At 42.4% G+C, this 17,164-nt stretch overlaps 1 protein-coding gene across 4 annotated transcripts in view; it reads right to left on the bottom strand.

The window, feature by feature from the left end:
- WIPF2 (WAS/WASL interacting protein family member 2) overlaps nucleotides 1-17,164 on the bottom strand; it is a 42,715-nt gene that overhangs the window by 17,899 nt on the left and 7,652 nt on the right. For 3 of the 4 annotated variants that reach the window (XM_036836280.1, XM_036836282.1, XM_036836283.1), the window contains exon 2: nucleotides 1,364-1,495. In XM_036836280.1, the coding sequence (XP_036692175.1) occupies nucleotides 1,364-1,426 (63 nt within the window). In that variant the 5' untranslated portion in view covers nucleotides 1,427-1,495. Of the gene's footprint in view, nucleotides 1-1,363; nucleotides 1,496-6,883; nucleotides 6,998-17,164 lie in introns of all 4 variants that reach the window. The other variant, XM_036836281.1, reaches the window with a different exon arrangement.

Here is a 17,164-nt window from a genome sequence, read left to right as displayed (position 1 = left end):
TAATAAATTAATTATTTTAAAAAAGGTAGACAGATACAAAAAGAGGAAGGAGGGAGGGGAAGGCTAGACACAAAACCGTTATGAATGGTTGGATTACGGGTAACTGCTCCTTTTTGCTTAACCACAGTTCATAAATTTCTTGAACATATTACTTTTGTAAAGAGAAAAATATTACTAAGCATGTCCAAAATTGAGCTCATATCCTCCTCCACAAACCTGTTTCTCCTGTAAATAGCACCAGCATTCAATCAATCCCCCAACTAGAGTCATTCAAATCTCCTTCCTCTTCTTCACTCTTCCATCTGTCATCAGACTCTTAAGATTTTACTTTGTCATTGTCTCTTGTCTCCACTCTCCATCCTCACTGCTTTAGTCCAGACTCTCATTTTCAACTGCCACAGGCTTCTGTCTCCAGTCTCAACCTCCCTGTCTGTAGTCTCAACTCCCAACCTACCGTCCACACTGTGAAGAGTAACTTTCCTAATATAAACCCAAGCAGCTTCCTCCTGCTGCTGAAGAGACTTCAGCATCTCCCCATCATGACCAAGAGAAAACTCCAAACCCCCCACCTACACCTCCAGCCTCAGCTCCCACCACACCCCAAAAATTACAGGAAAAAAACCAGAAGTTGGCAGACCTGAACTCTAGTCCTAGTTCTGAAACAAATTAGCTAGGTTAAGTCACCTTTCCTCTTTTAGGGCACAATTTCTCATCTGTTAAACACCCAACACACCCAACCCACACACACACACACACACACACACGAGATGAAGCACCCAGGTTCCTTCCTTCTTTCTCATGTGACTCCAGGTATCACAACTCAGATACAGTAAAAGTGGCTGTCTCCTTGGTTCAGAAGCCACATTGCTTTTTTTTCTTCCCATTACTGAACCTTTAGTCTTCTTCCTAATTCCATTAACTCCTTTCTTTCTTGATATGGGGCGCGGGGGCATTTAGACCTGATGGACTTGACTTTAAAGTGAACTGATTTGGAGTAGAAGAGAAGGAAATAAATGGCAGCAAGAAACAACAACTAGGAATTGCCATCCCTTTTCTCAAAGATGCAGGGAAAGGACACATTGACCTTTACATTACAATAGTTTTAGGGAAGACACACTAGTTCCTACTCTGATGCCACCTGCCCAAATCTCCATTTAGGCTGAACCAGGATAAAAAAACCAAGACAAGCCATTATGGTCCTAAGAGGACTTCTCAGGAATCAGAACGAATTGAGGAAGACAGACTTTACTTATTTATTCTCCATCTTCCTACACCACATGTCTTTGAGTACACTGTGTCTTATACCAGGAAGCCCTAAGTATCCATTCAGGTCTTGAGATAGCCAGGTGGATGGACTACCTACCTGATTAGAAGTGGGAGGTGGAGGAGGACCGGGGGGTGGTGGAGGGGGAGGAGGAATTGGCATCCTTGCCCTGTTTGCAGTTGGCACTGCTCTCTTTCCTTTTTAATCTGCAGCTTTAGGTCACTCATATACCTGCAAGTGAAATAGAAATAAATTCATGAGAACAACTTTGCCATGAGAGACACTAAGTACCAGGAGAACCAGAGGACTGAGCATGACACCAGAGAGAAACTAGGCACTCATCTCCTAGTCACACTGTGATATAGTCCAGGGCTCGGTACATCTTTTCTGTAAAAGGCCAGATAAAAAAATACTTTAGGCTTTGTAAACCACATATGGTCTCTGTCGCACATTAGTCTTTTGTTTTGTTTTGACAACCTTTTAAATTAATAAACTTTATTTCTTAGAGCAGTTTTAGGTGCACAGCAAAACTGAGCAGAAAGTACAGAGTTCCCCTAAAACCCCTGTCCCCCCCCACACACACAGAGTCCCCCACTATCTACACCCTGCAGTGGTACATTTGTCACAATTGATGAACCTACACTGACACCTTGTTATCACCCGAAATCCATAGTTTACATTAGGGTTCACTCTTGGTGTTGTACGTTCCATGGGTTTGGACAAATGTATAATGACAACTCTCCACCAATGTCGTATCATATAGAATCGTTTCACTGTCCTAAAAATCTCTTATGCTGTATCTATTCATCCCTCCCTGCCCCCCACCCCTGAACCCCTGGCAACCACTGAGCTTTTTAATGTCTCCATAGTTTTGCCTTTTCCAGAATGTTGTATAGTTGGAATCATACAGTACCCTTTTCTGATTGGCTTCTTTCACTTGGTAATATGCATTTAAGTTTCCTCCATGTCTTTTCATGGCTTGATAGCTCATTTCTTTTTAGCACTGAATAACATTCCACTGTCTGGATGTACCACAGTTTGTTTATCCATTCACCTCCTGAAGGACATCTGGGATGCTTCCAAGTTTTAGCAATTACGAATAACGCTGATATAAACATCCTTGTGCAGGTTTTTGTGAGGACATAAGTTTTTGACTCATTTGGGTAAACATCAAGGAGCATGACTGATGGATCATATGGTAAGAGTATGTTCTGTAATAAACTACCAAAATACCTTCCGCAATGGCTGTACCAATTCGCATTCTCACCAGCAATGAATGAGAGTTCCTATTGCTCCACATCCCTGCCAGCATTTTGGATTTTGGTCATTCTAATAGGTGTGTAGTAGTATCCGGTTGTTTTAATTTGCAATTCCTAAATGACATACGATGTTGGAATATTTTCATATGCTGACTTGCCATCTATATATCTTCTTTTTTTTCCAGGATTTTTTAAAAAATTTATTTTTATTTATTTATTTATTTATTTATTTTTGGCTGTGTTGGGTCTTCGTTACTGTGCGAGGGCTTTCTCTAGTTGCGGCGAGCGGGGGCCACTCTTCATCACAGTGCGCGGGCCTCTCTTATTGCAGAGCACAGGCTCCAGACGCGCAGGCTCAGTAGTTGTGGCTCACGGGCCCAGTTGCTCCGCGGCATGTGGGATCTTCCCAGACCAGGGCTCGAACCCACGTCCCCTGCATTGGCAGGCAGATTCTCAACCACTGCGCCACCAGGGAAGCCTGCGCCACCAGGGAAGCCCTATCTTCTTATTTTGAAATCAATTAATTTATTTTATTTATTTATTTATTTTTGGCTGTGTTGGGTCTTCGTTGCTGCGCGCGGGCTTTCTCTAGTTGCGGCGAGCGGGGCTACTCTTTGTTGCGGTGCGCGGGCTTCCTCATTGCAGTGGTTTCTCTCATTGTGGAGCACGGGCTCTAGGCGCGCGGGCTTCAGTAGTTGCGGCACGCGGGCTCAGTAGTTGTGGCTCACGGGCTCTAGAGCACAGGCTCAGTAGTTGTGGCACACGAGCTTAGTTGCTCCGCGGCACGTGGGATCTTCCCGGACCAGGGATCGAACCCGTGTCCCCTGCATTGGCAGGCGGATTCTCAACCACTGCGCCACCACGGAAGCCCTGAAATTAATTAATTAATTTATTTATTTTGGCTGCACTGAGGCATGCAGGCTTAGTTGCAGCATGTGGGATCTTAATTCCCCGAACAGGGATCGAACCCGAGCCCTCTGCATTGGGAGCGCAGAGTCTTAACCACTGGACCACCAAGGAAGCCCCTATATATCTTCTTTGGCAAGGTTCGTGTTCAGGTCTTTTGCCCACTTTTTAATCGGGTTGCTTGTTTGTTTGTTTGTTTGTTTTAATTTATTTATTTTTATTTATGGCTGTGTTTGGGTCTTCGTTTCTGTGCGAGGGCTTTCTCCAGTTGTGGCAAGGGGGGCCACTCTTCATCGCAGTGCGCGGGCCTCTCAGTATCGCGGCCTCTCTTGTTGCGGAGCACAGGCTCCAGACGCGCAGGCTCAGTAATTGTGGCTCACGGGCCCAGCTGCTCCGCGGCACGTGGGATCTTCCGGGACCAGGGCTCGAACCCGTGTCCCCTCCATTGGCAGGCGGATTCTTAACCACTGCGCCACCAGGGAAGCCCGTTTGTTTTCTTATTGTTGAGTTTTAAGAGTTCTTTGTACACTTTAGATAACAGTCCTTTATCAGATGTATCTTTTGCAAATATTTTCTCTTACTCTGTGGCTTGTGTTCTCATTCCCTTGATTTTTATATTTTAAAAATGTAAAAACCGGGACTTCAAAAAGTATACAGTTGTCTCCTTATTACAGTCTGTAAGTGATCCTCATTTCACAAATGAGACTAAAGCCAGGGAACTTTAGTCTTCGTAAGACATTGAAGTAGGGGGCAAAGATAAAACTAAAACTCAAGAACAATACCCCCCAAAAGTCACCCCAAGGAAATCCCACTTCTTGAACCCTCAAAAGTCAAAGCCAAATAATTGCAGAGGTTTGGTTCTAAACTCTTTACATGGGTGATCAAAATCTCTCTGTGAATAAAGAAGTAACCACTTAAACACTTCTCTCAATGTCCTGAGAATGATAAAAGGGCAAATATTCCAAAGGTTCTATAAAACCAAGAACCTTTGTAGGTAGTAAATTTGATCAAAAACATGACCGTGAACATCTTCAAAATCCCATCTCCTTCCAGTGGAATGCCACTCTAGGCTGGCTGCCCAACAGAGCTTTTTCCTCCAATCACAAAGAACTGGACAGTACTTTGGCTAGGTGGTTCCCACAGGGAATGATATCTGAACTCACTTCAAGGAACGAGCAGCTGACTCCCCTCTAAGGGAAATACCTTCTCATTTCTGGTTTCAAAATTAAGTCTAGTCTTTCTTTGCCAGGAATCTAACATACTAGGCTTGAAAAACTGATCAAAATAGTAAATCCTCATAAGCAAAACATCTATCTCGGGGCGTGGCAGGTGTTAAAGTGAAAGAAACACGTGGAGAAGAAGAAAAAAACTTTCTTCTATTAAATTCTCTGGGGGACTTCCCTGGTGGCGCAGTGGTTGGGAGTCTGCCTGCCAATGCAGGGGACATGGGTTCGAGCCCTGGTCTGGGAAGATCCCACGTGCTGCAGAGCAGCTAGGCCTGTGTGCCACAACTACTGAGCCTGCGCTCTGGAGCCCATCTGCCACAACTGCTGGGCCCGTGTGCTGCAACTGCTGAGGCCCGTGCGCCTAGATCCCATGCTCCACAACAAGAGAGGCCGCCGCAGTGAGTAGCCCGTGCGCCGCAGCGAGGAGTAGCCCCCGCTCGCTGCAACTGGTGAGGGCCCGCATGCAGCGGCAGGGACCCAATGCAGCCAAAAATAAATAAATAAATTTATTAAAAAATAAAAATAAAAAATTCTCTGGCTTCACTATGACCATTCCACTCAAGTCCCCATAGCAGTCTTAAAGCTAGCAGCCCAAGAATAAGGAAAATACTAGTTTATTCAGAAACAAACATTTTCAACTAATTCCAGTCACCTCAGTTCCCACCTTTTCTGGGCTTCCAGTTCTACCTACTTTGGACATTGCCACAGTTGAAATCGTCTCCTAGAATGACCCGGAAAAGAGATTCAGACAAGTCCCTAGTTCTTTCCAGATCCACAGTTGATCCAATCTACATGCTATGGAGTAAGAAATGACCTAAAGGGACAAACTTAAGTCTGACAGTGAGAGTCATTTATTAGGCAAAGCAGTAGTTCTCTAGCAAGGCAAATCTTTTTTTAAAGTCATCCACTGCAGAAGACCACTAATACATTATGCAGTTAAAGATGTCTTCTTAAAATAGGCTCAATTCAAACTCCAATTTCAAAGTAGACTCATCAAAAAAAAAAAAAAAAAATCACTTTTGGGAGTTCCCTGGTGTCCTAGTGATTAGGATATTCTGGGCTTTCACTGCTGTGGCCCGGGTTCAATCCCTGATCAGGGAACTGAGATCCTGCAAGCCATGCAGCGTGGCCAAAAAAAAAAAAAAAAAAAAAAATCACTACCAGCACCATGGTTGACTACAAGCAGTGGCTCTCAACTTTTCTTCTGTCTCCACAAAGACTGCAGGCATGACACCCTCCTACCAGGGACACTGAGCAAACAATGATACACTACAGTAGAGTATTATCACTCCCATTTTACAGGTGAGGACCCTGAAGCTCGAGGAGTGGGGTTACGTGTATGCACACTAGGGAGAGAGGCAGACTGACTGAGCTAAGCGCGACCCCCCAGATCACTCAGGAGTAAACTGCAGTTAGGACTCAAACTCAGGTCTCCTGATCCCTTTCTATTTCACCAATCACTATGAAAAAAATCTCCACTGCAAGTTGGTTGGGTTTATTAGCAATTTTCTACTATTTTTCCTAAATGAAAACTTAACCCACTCCAAATTCCTATCTTAGTGATGGAATACAAACAGATCTCTGTATTTTCCAAGAGCAAACCAATTTATGTAAATTTAAATTAACACAACTTTCCTTGCCCTGAAGATTCCCTAAGGAAGCTTTATTCAAACCAATTCAGGATCGACACTACAAGCACTAACCCAATGCAGAGGGTCTGCTTTGAGAACTGCTTTCAGTTAAGAACAAATGAAGCGGGTTTCCTTGGTGGCGCAGTAGTTAAGAATCCACCTGCCAATGCAGGGGACACGGGTTCCAGCCCTGGTCCGGGAAGATCCCACATGTCGCAGAGCAACTAAGCCTGTGCGCCACAACTACTGAGCCCGCGAGCCACAACTACTGAGCCCACGTGCCACAACTACTGAAGCCCACGCACCTAGAGCCCATGCTCTGCAACAAGAGAAGCCACCACAACGAGAAGCCCGCGCACCGCAACGAAGAGTAGCCCCCGATCGCCGCAACTACAAGAAGCCCATGCACAGCAACGAAGACCCAACACAGCCAAAAATAAAAATAAATATAAAAATAAATAAAATAAATTTATTTTTTAATTAAAGAATCTAACATTCCTGAAGTTAAACCTGAGATTAAACTAAAAAAAGGAAAAAAGAGGGTTCATCACAGAATTAAGTCTTTCCTTTCTCATCTATTAAATTAGAACTACAAACCTCACCATCTGTGTTCTTCAGAGTCCCTGATTTTCAGAAAAATTCTCATTCCCTTCTTAAGCCTTTCCACTTAAAAACCATGATAGCTTTTCACATCCTCAGGAGTCAGTTTCTCTGAAATAAAGATCAGAGAGTATTATTTCAAGTCTTCTTAATGTCAAATTTATCACAGAATTCAGAGATAAGTCTCCATAAAACTCAAGCAATGCACTTTTATTTTTTTTTATTTTTTTTTTTTTTAAATTTATTTATTTATTTATTTATTTATTTTTAGCTGTGTTGGGTCTTCGTTTCTGTGTGAGGGCTTTCTCTAGTTGTGGCAAGCGGGGGCCACTCTTCATCGCGGTGCGCGGGCCTCTCACTATTGCAGCCCCTCTTGTTGCGGGGCACAGGCTCCAGACGCGCAGGCTCAGTAATTGTGGCTCACGGGACCAGTTGCTCCGTGGCATGTGGGATCTTCCCAGACCAGGGCTCGAACCTGTGTCCCCTGCATTGGCAGACAGATTCTCAACCACTGCGCCACCAGGGAAGCCCCAGCAATGCACTTTTAAAAAGTGCTTTCTTCTATTTCTCAAAAGACAAAACCTATTTTTCTATTCAATTTTCAAATATTCATACACTTTAGGAGCAGGAAACCTCCTGAGGACAAAGACAGAAACTACTTCCTTTTACATTTGATAAACGAAGAATCCAATTTAGTTGTTGCTTTTTATCATATATTTTAAAAGATCTAAGAGGTATTCCAGTTACCACTACAATTTGAGGGCTTTACTCAAATGGTATTCTGCTGTTATAAAACTCAGGTTTCAATACCAAGTTATTTTACAAAGAAAAAAATTTTTATTTTAAATCTAAATCTTAATGACATCCACTTTCATGCTGAGCGACCTTAGGTAACAGCACTCTCCTTTGATCTCAGCTTTGATTACAGAGTAAATTACAGTTTCTGTACCAAAGTACCCAACAAAATCCCACAGGGGAAAAAAAAAAAACAAAAAAAACACCTGACCTTGAACATTTTTACGTAGGCTGTCTCCCTCAGCAAAGTCTCAAGGGCCTTAGTTCTACCTTACAAGACTCAGTCATATGGATAGGAATTTGGGATTTCAACAAGAAAATTATCTCTCCTTTGTTAAATACATGTTCAATTCTTTAATATCCTACTAAACCACTTCGTAATATAAAGAAACAGAGAGACAGCTAAAAGAGACATTTCAAGATTCTCACTGAAAGACCATTTAGCTCTGTCTACTCTGTCTCCAGATAATCTAAAGAGAAGACAGTTGTGTCTTCAAGAGGAAAAGGTTCCAAATGTTTCCCCCAATGGAATTCTTCTGATCCCATAGTTCAAAAAAAACAAAACAAAACACCTCTCTAACAGTATGACAGATGGAACATAAATATTCAGCAGAAAGAGAAAAATCAGTTGCTCTAGGACAAAGAAAAGTCACATAACAGACAATGGGGTTTTTGTTTGGTGTATTTTCATACCAGGTGGATAGAGGTGGCAAGATTTTCCAAGCAAGGACGTTAAAAACTCACTGATGGGACTTCCCTGGTGGTCCAGTGCGTAAGACTCCAAGCTCCCAATGCAGGGGGCCTGGGTTCAATCCCTGGTCGGGGAACTAGATCCCATATGCATGCCGCAACTAGGAGTCCGCATGCCGCAACTAAAGAAGTCCACATGCCGCAACGAAGATCCCATGTGCTGCAACTAAGACCCGGCGCAGCCAAAATAAATATAAATAAGTAAATAAATAAATTTTTTTAAAAAAAGTTTTTACGGATATTAAAAAAAAAAGAACCATTGATGAATCAGCTGTTCACGACCATTCAATAAAATAACCAACCCTAGAAACATTCCCATCAAACAAGTGCAAAATGAGCAAGCCCACTTTGCATATTTCTCAACCATGTTACTGACAGACTCAATAGCAAGAAACCAAGGGTAACTGCAACAATGAAAATAAGTAGAAAATGATTGGGTAGGTTTTTTTTTGGCCACACCGTGCGGCATGCAGGATCTTAGTTCCCCGACCAGGGATCGAAGCCGGGCCCTTGGAAGTGAGAGTCCACTGGACCACCAAGGAATTCCCTGAATGGGTAGGTTTTTGTTAAAACTGGATTCCAAATTCAACAGCAATCACCCCATTCTGATAAGCATTTCATTTAACAACTATTCCTCAAATAACCCTATAATGGCCCTGGTACCAGTTTAGACATTACCCTGAACTAAGAAACTTTAGAGGAACATTTCATGTATCTGTGTCCATTTTACCCAATGAGCTCTTAAGCACAGACAGCACCATATCCTTCTATAGTTCTTCCCTATTATTTTACAGCACAGAGTAGGGGCTCAACTGTCACTTGTTGAACCGAACCAAATTTTAAAGTAGCATTGTCTGAAAGAGCAAGCAAGTCTGAGTTGAGGGAAAAAAGCAGTGAAGGATGGATCAATGTGCCGGAAATGGAAAAGACAAGAAAGGAGGTAAGGAAGAAACACAAGGCTATATACACATGTGTAGTTCAGTGTTCCAAAAAATCTTAACTTGCTTAACTTGCTGAATTTATTCATTCATTAATTCATCTATCATACAATAAACATTTATTGAGCACCCACTAGGTGCCAAAGCATTGTTCTATAACAATGGTTCCCAAGCGGGGTGATTTTGTCCCCCAGGAGACAGTTGGCAATGTCTGGAGACATTTTTGACTGTCATGACGAGTGGGTGCTACTGGCATCTAGTAGATAGAAAACAAGGATGCTGCTGAACGCTCTATAGTGCACAGGGCAACCTCCCACAACAAAGAATTCTCCCGTCCAACAATGTCAATAATGCTGAGGTTGATAAACCCTGTTCTAGAGGTTGAACTAGACAATTTTTTTACAACCTTGGGGCCTATATTCTAGAGGAAGAGATAAACAAGGAAACAAATATAATCTCAACATTTCCATTACTAACAAAAAGAATGAAAAAAAAGAGAATCATAAAGGGAGAGTGCAGGAGTAGGGTATAGTGTTCTTTTAGATGAGGAGAGGGGCGGGGGCTGGGGGCTGGCTCTCCAAAGAAGAAGTCTCTCCATGAACAGCCACGCCCTAGAAACATCTGGGGAAAGAGCATTCCAAAAAGAATTCACAAACATCAAAGGGAAAACCCCCTGAGATAGTAATGCGCTTGATGTGTTAGAGAACTAGTGAAAAAGCCAGAGCAACTAGAACAGGGTGAGGTGAAGAGTGAGAGGAGACGAAATCTGAGCCTCTGTAGGCCATCCTCCAAATCCAAAAGTAGTATCCTTCTCCATCCAATATGCCTATTATACCAAAGAAGTCTAAACAAACCAACAGCTTCACACCCAAAGTAAACAAGTTCCATCAGTTATCTCGTTCACTAACCCCACAGACTGCGCCTCATCTCTCGTTGGCTTGAGTACAGCTAGGGACCTAGGTACTAACTGGAAGCCTTCCAGGGTTAAAAGTCCCCTGATGGCAGTCTGCCCACCTGTCCACCTGCCCTTCAGCCTTGCTCCTGAAAAGCAGTACAGTATGGGGAAGCAGGAGCTCATTGCCACAGTGGCACAATGGCATCCAGTTCCTAAGCCACAGAACCCCACATGGGAGAACAGCCAGGAGCTACTGCCTAAGAGTATTCACATGCCACTGCAGGAGACTAACGAACAGCAGGAGCCAAACAGGTTCCTATAATTACGGAGGAACTGATGTCAACATAGAACTATGAACACGCCTCCATGTGTTCTAGGACAGAATACAGCAGAGAGTTTCCACTAAAGCATTTTTGGTTTCTCTAAAATACAAGGAAACAGACTAGAGTAACATTCTTGTTCTTCATATTTTACCACCCTCCCCCCCCCGCAAAAAGCTTTAAATAGTCTGAAAATAATCTACAGCCCTCGTTTCTCAAAGGAAAAGGTGCTCCCTCCCCCTTGAAATTCAATTCGGTCAAACCTCTGGTGAAACAGATTTCTATCATATGTAGAAATGGAATTAATTAAAATTCCAAGGTTACTCCATGAAGGGAAAAAAATCACTTTTCCAACTGCACGCATATTCCATCATGGAAATTCAACTCTGCAGCAAATCTGATTGATCCAACAAGTAATTTTTTAAAAAATCACAAAGGGACTGCCCTGGTGGCACAGTGGTTAAGAATCCGCCTGCCAATGCAGGGGACACGGGTTCGAGCCCTGGTCCGGGAAGATCCCACATGTTGCGGAGCAACTGGACCTGTGAGCCACAACTACTGAGCCTGCGCTCTAGAGCCCACGTGTCACAACTACTGAGCCCTCGTGCCACAACTACTGAAGCTTGCGCGCCTAGAGCCCATGCTCCACAATGAGAAGCCACCGCGATAAGAAGCCCGCGCACCGCAACGAAGAGTGGCCCCCACTCGCCGCAACTAGAGAAAGCCCACGCACAGCAACAAAGACCCAACGCAGCCAAAAATAAATAATAAGTAAACTAATTTTTAAAAAAATCACACGCACACCATGATGATTTAAACTGAAAATCCTAGACTTCTACAACTAAACCTGGATGTTTTACTCTTTCTTTACCTCAATGATTTTTCACTGTTACAAGCAGAACACAACCCTAGAAAAGGATAAAGGCAAAAGAAAGATATATAACTATATGATGAAATCCTTTCAAATATAATTTTCCTAATAAAAGCATAAGTATACATCCCAAAATGCAGCTTTTCCCCCTAATATGACTCTTTCCTCTTGTCTCAGATTATTTTTCAAAAGCCCGAAAAACATAAACTCAGAAGCCTACATATTCATAGACAACTTGATGTGGTAAATATTAGGTACCACAGGTTATGATTCCCAGTTACAGGGCAACCCAGCAGCCAAGTCCTCTCATCTAAAATGATCACAAATCAATGAGAAGTCTACTCTTGTGTGCAATAAAATAACCGCATCTGTGAAAAATGGCTTCATTAAAAAGACGGCTAGAGATAACTAATGCAAGAGCAACTGTAAACATAATACCTGAAAATCGTCCTAAACAGAGATCAGGGAATGACCTCACCAAACATCCCCAGCCCCTACCACACCCCTCAAAGCAAAGAGAAAATCCTACTATCCTGAAAGCACCGAAGTATTGGGAAGGCGGGGGAACATATATAGAAAATAGTCAACGGCAGTAAATCAGTAATAGTTCAGAGTGCTGTAGTGCTTCAAAACATAGCCAGTGATTCACAGTCAATGAGACAATAACACTTTATTTTTATTTTTTGGCCGTGCGGCTTGCGAGATCTCAGTTCCCTGAGCAGGGATTGAACCCGGGCCATGGCAGTGAAAGCCTGGAATCCTAACCACTAAGCCAGCAGGGAACTCCCAAGACAATAACACTTTAGATTTAGCACTGCTTTTGTGACTTCATTCAGCAAAACTGTTTCAATGTAAACTCCTACTAGAGCTGTTTTGATAGAGCTGTTCATCTTAGAATGTAAATCTACGTCAGAGCCGACATCGCTTCCTCAGGCTGCATTTTAGCTAATAGCAGCAAGACTTCCAACACCCGAGTACTAGGGTACTACACTTGGCCTCTACAACACAGCTAAGACAGGTACTATTTAGCTCCTGATCTCCAAGCGACTCACAGCAACCAAGGAGCAGCGGCAAACACCTCCTTTCCAGGTGTTTTACATACCAACAGTAAAAGATACAACTGTTTTTCCTTCCAAGGCCTAGGGATCTACAACACAAAAAGAAGAGAATGTGCCCTCTCGTATTGTCAAAGTTAAAAACAAACTTCAAATCACAGTGCTTTAACATCTCCAAAAATGATGCTGCATAAATCTAAGGCAGATAATTAGCAGATTTGTTTTTAAAGCCTGAGTCAATTTTCCATTTCAAAAACAAAAAACAGATTCCTGGATTTGGACAGTGAAATGATGCAGAGTAGCTCAATATTCGTAACTAATATTTCCTCCCCACTCACACATCCCAGGAACCAGTGGGTTTACAAATGTTGGCTAAAAAAATGGAGTCATACAAGGCCAAAGTTATTACCATTAGCCAGCATTTAACTACAGAAGAGAGGAGTTAATCAGATGAAGGACACATTCTAATTTAGAAATCCAGACCAAAGCTAGACAGACTAAAACACAGTCGGAATACAAAAGCAACTTAGGATAGCAATAAATGGTTTAGAAGATCCTTCTAAAACAGAGCTTCCAAACTTGTCTGAAGATAAGACACATCCTAGGGCATTTGTTTAAAAATCAAACACAAAAAAGATTGCTGGGCCCTAATCCAGACCTACTAAAATCAGAAATTTCGCAGGAGAGAGATCTGGGAATCTGTATTTTCAATGAGCACCTTAAGTATTCTTGGTGTTAGGGAAGTCTGGAAAACAGTGTTCTAAAGGAGCATTAGCAATCAACTGCTATCTGAATGGGTTTCAGTAAAGAAAAGGTGATGAATACGTTGGTTAAACATGATATGTCCGTGCATTTATCACACATAAACACCATCAAAATTACAGCAAAGGGATTTTTTAAGGCATAAACTTCAAAAAAGAAAAAAAAACGGGAAAGGAGACAACAACATAAAGAGAGACGTCAACAAAATTTTGGAAGCTGGAAAGCAGATGCACTAGTGATAAATAACTTCACAGAAAGGAAAAAGCTAAATGCTTGCAGCAGTAAGAAGCAAGCAGGTTCCTACCACAGACTCTCAGAAAAGGCTCAGAAATTGGAGGCACCTAATACCTCTGGATAAAGGAGTGTAGGAGGGGCTAAAACAGAATTGGCTGAAAATCTGTATAAGAAATAAGATTCTTCCATCCTCTCTGTCCCCTCCCCCATGATGCCTGGCAGAAGATGAGAGAAGTTGAACCAGAGGGCCTCCTGAACCAAGGGACCAGTCATAGCTAAGGGCAGCAGAGCCATAATGAAAACAGAGGGATCAAGTGAAAGTCTAACTTGTACTCAACAATGAGACCTCTTCCCCCATCCCCAGCTCTCTTCTCCCACTTGGCTCCAAAACACCTGCTGCTGGGCTTATACTCTCTAGGCAGAAGACTGGAGCAGCCCTCTCTGAGGAAAGTGACCAGTGCCAATTCACCCTAAAATGGTGCCCACCACTTGATGAGCCAGGGCTCCACACTCAGCTTTTTAGTGCCTCATCCTTAAAAATGAACAGACATAGCCAAGAATTATCAGACATTTCAAGAAAACCTCTAACATGAAAGACAGGAATCAAAGCAAACAAAACACAATTCCTGACAACATGCAAAAATATTTATACATAAAATTCCAGGGCTTCCCTGGCGGCGCAGTGGTTGAGAGTCTGCCTGCCAATGCAGGGGACACGGGCTCGAGCCCTGGTCTAGGAAGATCCCACGTGCCGCGGAGCAGCTGGGCCCGTGAGCCACAATTACTGAGCCTGTGCGTCTGGAGGCTGTGCTCCGCAACAAGAGAGGCCGCAACAGTGAGAGGCCAGCGCACCGCGATGAAGAGTGGTCCCCGCTTGCCACAACTAGAGAAAGCCCTCGCACAGAAACGAAGACCCAACACAGCCATAAATAAATAAACAAATACTTAAAAAAAAAAAAAATTCCAAAAAAATTTCCTGGAAATTAAAAAAACTGATAGCAAGGACTTCCCTCGTGGTGCAGTGGTTAAGAATCCACCTGCCAATGCAGGGGACACGGGTTTGAGCCCTGGTCCAGGAAGATCCCACATGTTGTGGACCAACTAAGCCCACGTGCCACAACTACTGAGCCTGCGAGCCACAACTACTGAGCCCACGTGCTACAACTACTGAAGCCCGTGCGCCTAGAGCCCGTGCTTCACAACAAGAGAAGCCACCACAATGAGAAGCCCGCACACTGCAACCAAGAGTAGCCCCCGCTCGCCACCCCAACTAGAGAAAGCCCGCATGCAGCAACAAAGACCCAATGCAGCCAATAAATAAATAAATTTATTTTTTTTAAATTGATAGCAAATATTAAAAATACAATAGAAGAGTTGGAAGAAAAAGCTAAGGCTATCTGAAAATTGAATGAGAAAAAAAGAAATTCACAAGGGAAAAAAAATTACGGGGCCATTCTAGGAGTTTCACCATCTGGATTCCCAGAAAGGGGTTCCCAGAAAGAGAGAAGAGAGAAATAGTTATCAGAGAGAGAATATATTATAAAAGATGTTAATACAAGAAAACTTCCCAAGACAGATGGAAATAAGTTGCAGACTGAAAACGCCCACTGAAGGTCAACCATGATGATTTTTTTTTTTTTTTTGGCCGCACCACCGGGCTTGTGGGATCTTAGTTCCCTGGCCAGGGATCAAACCTGGGCCCCCAGCAGTGGAAGCGTGGAGTCCTAACCACTGGACCACCAGGGAATTCCCAAGCATGATGAATTCTAATAACCATCCCAAGGCACATCATTGCATTTCAGAATACCAGGGATAAAGACAAGACCCTAAATGGGACTTCCCTGGTAGCCCAGTGATTAAGACTCTGCGCTTCCACTGCAGAGTCTTCCAGGGGTGCAGGTAAAGACAAGACCCTAAAATCTCTCAGAGGAAAAACAGATCCCACACAAAGAATCTAGAATTGGAATAGCATCAAACTTCACAATATGATTTTTGAAAGTTAGAAAACCACAAAGGCTTAAAATTTCCAAAGAAATATGATCCCCAACATAATATTTTATATCTAATCACACTACCAACCAGTGTGAGGGTAGAAAAGAGATGATTCCGACATGCAAGACCTCAAAAAATGCACCCCCTCCTATAGACCTTTTTTCATAAAGCCTCTGGAAGAGACTCCACTAATGTGTTCGAGTGTACTGAAAAGAGAAACTTTCATCCGAGTTTAGGGATGAATTAATGATTGACACTCAGAAAATCAAGTAAAAAAAAAAAAAAAACAAAAGAAAAAAGGCAATTATTATACTTAGGGGAAAAAAGTATAAAGAAGGAAATATAATCATAGTACACAGTCAATATACTGGATGCTTTTTTTTTTTTTCTTCTTTTGATAACACTCACCTCTACTCCCTTCTGGACTCATGGGAGAGGAGGGAGGCTGGAGGTCTGGGAACTACTTTTCCTAGAATCCCCTGTCAATGGGGCTGTGGTTTAAATTCCACCGACACAACTCATTCACTCAAGATCTGGAAGATGGAAGGAAGGTGGATGCTATTATTGACCTTCCAGGAGCAATGAGCAGGTGTGTGGCCTCCAACAGATGACAGACATGTGGTTTGCAGCAGTTTTCAATATTCTGTAAATTGCCTGCTTTGGTGTTTAAGGCAGCCAAGATTATTAACGGTTGCAGTTTCTTACAATCCCTGCAAGTGGCTTTCCCTGACCTATGCTCCCCTGGCCTTCCAATGATTTGGTAATCTGTGAAATATCAAGAATGGTTGGTTTTTCTATTTGAATCCTGATATATAACACAAAAACATACAAATTATTGATTTAATCAAGATTGTGATATATCTCTATTAGGCAGACAGCAGGAAGGGTTGAGTGTGAAAAGCAGCATAAGAATGCAAAATTCAGTGTCCACAGTAGAAATTCAATAGATATCTAAGAATGGAAAAACCAAGACATAATAGTGTGAGTATACTATGTAGAAACATGAAGGTAATATACATCAGGAAAAAATACCAGAAGTATTCAAAGTGATTGAGGACAAATAAGGAGAAATGGAGCAGCTTTTTAAATTGTAAGACTTATAGTACTATTTGACTCTTTAAACGATGTATTCTTACTATATTGATTTTTTTAATTTAATTACTAAAAATCAAAAAAATCTAACACCGTATAAGCAAAACCAAGCTTCAGACTGACCAAAATTTCAAAAAAATGAGGTCAGTACTGGATCTGCTACCAATGCAGTTAAAGAGAGTAGAAAATCCCAAACAAACCAAAATAACCCGTGTCTCACTCAACTGTAATGGAAGCAGGCTGCCTAATGCAACCCGAATCTCTGGCACAGCCTGGGTGCAACCAGTGTTCACCACCCCAGAGCTCACTCCACCATAGGTCAAATATGGGAGGAACTTCCAGGCCACTATGAGAAATCGTGACCAAAATTTAACTGCAAAGGTAAGCACAAAAATAGAGGGATAAATCTTAAAATCAATTAACTTACCCCCCTTTTTAAAAGGTCTTCTCCTCAATTTAATGCAACTAATTGAAAAGCAAAAATAACCATCTGTTGTCAAAATATCTTTAGAAGTTCTAAGAAACTGTTAATGAGATTAAAAGACTGTTACCAGGTAGGCTGAAACCTAGTCAC

Source organism: Balaenoptera musculus, chromosome 20, assembly GCF_009873245.2.
Source record: "Balaenoptera musculus isolate JJ_BM4_2016_0621 chromosome 20, mBalMus1.pri.v3, whole genome shotgun sequence".
In the NCBI taxonomy this organism is placed as follows: Eukaryota; Metazoa; Chordata; class Mammalia; order Artiodactyla; family Balaenopteridae; genus Balaenoptera; species Balaenoptera musculus.
Note: the sequence above shows the minus strand (reverse complement) of the source record. Positions and strands in the feature narration are given on the sequence as shown.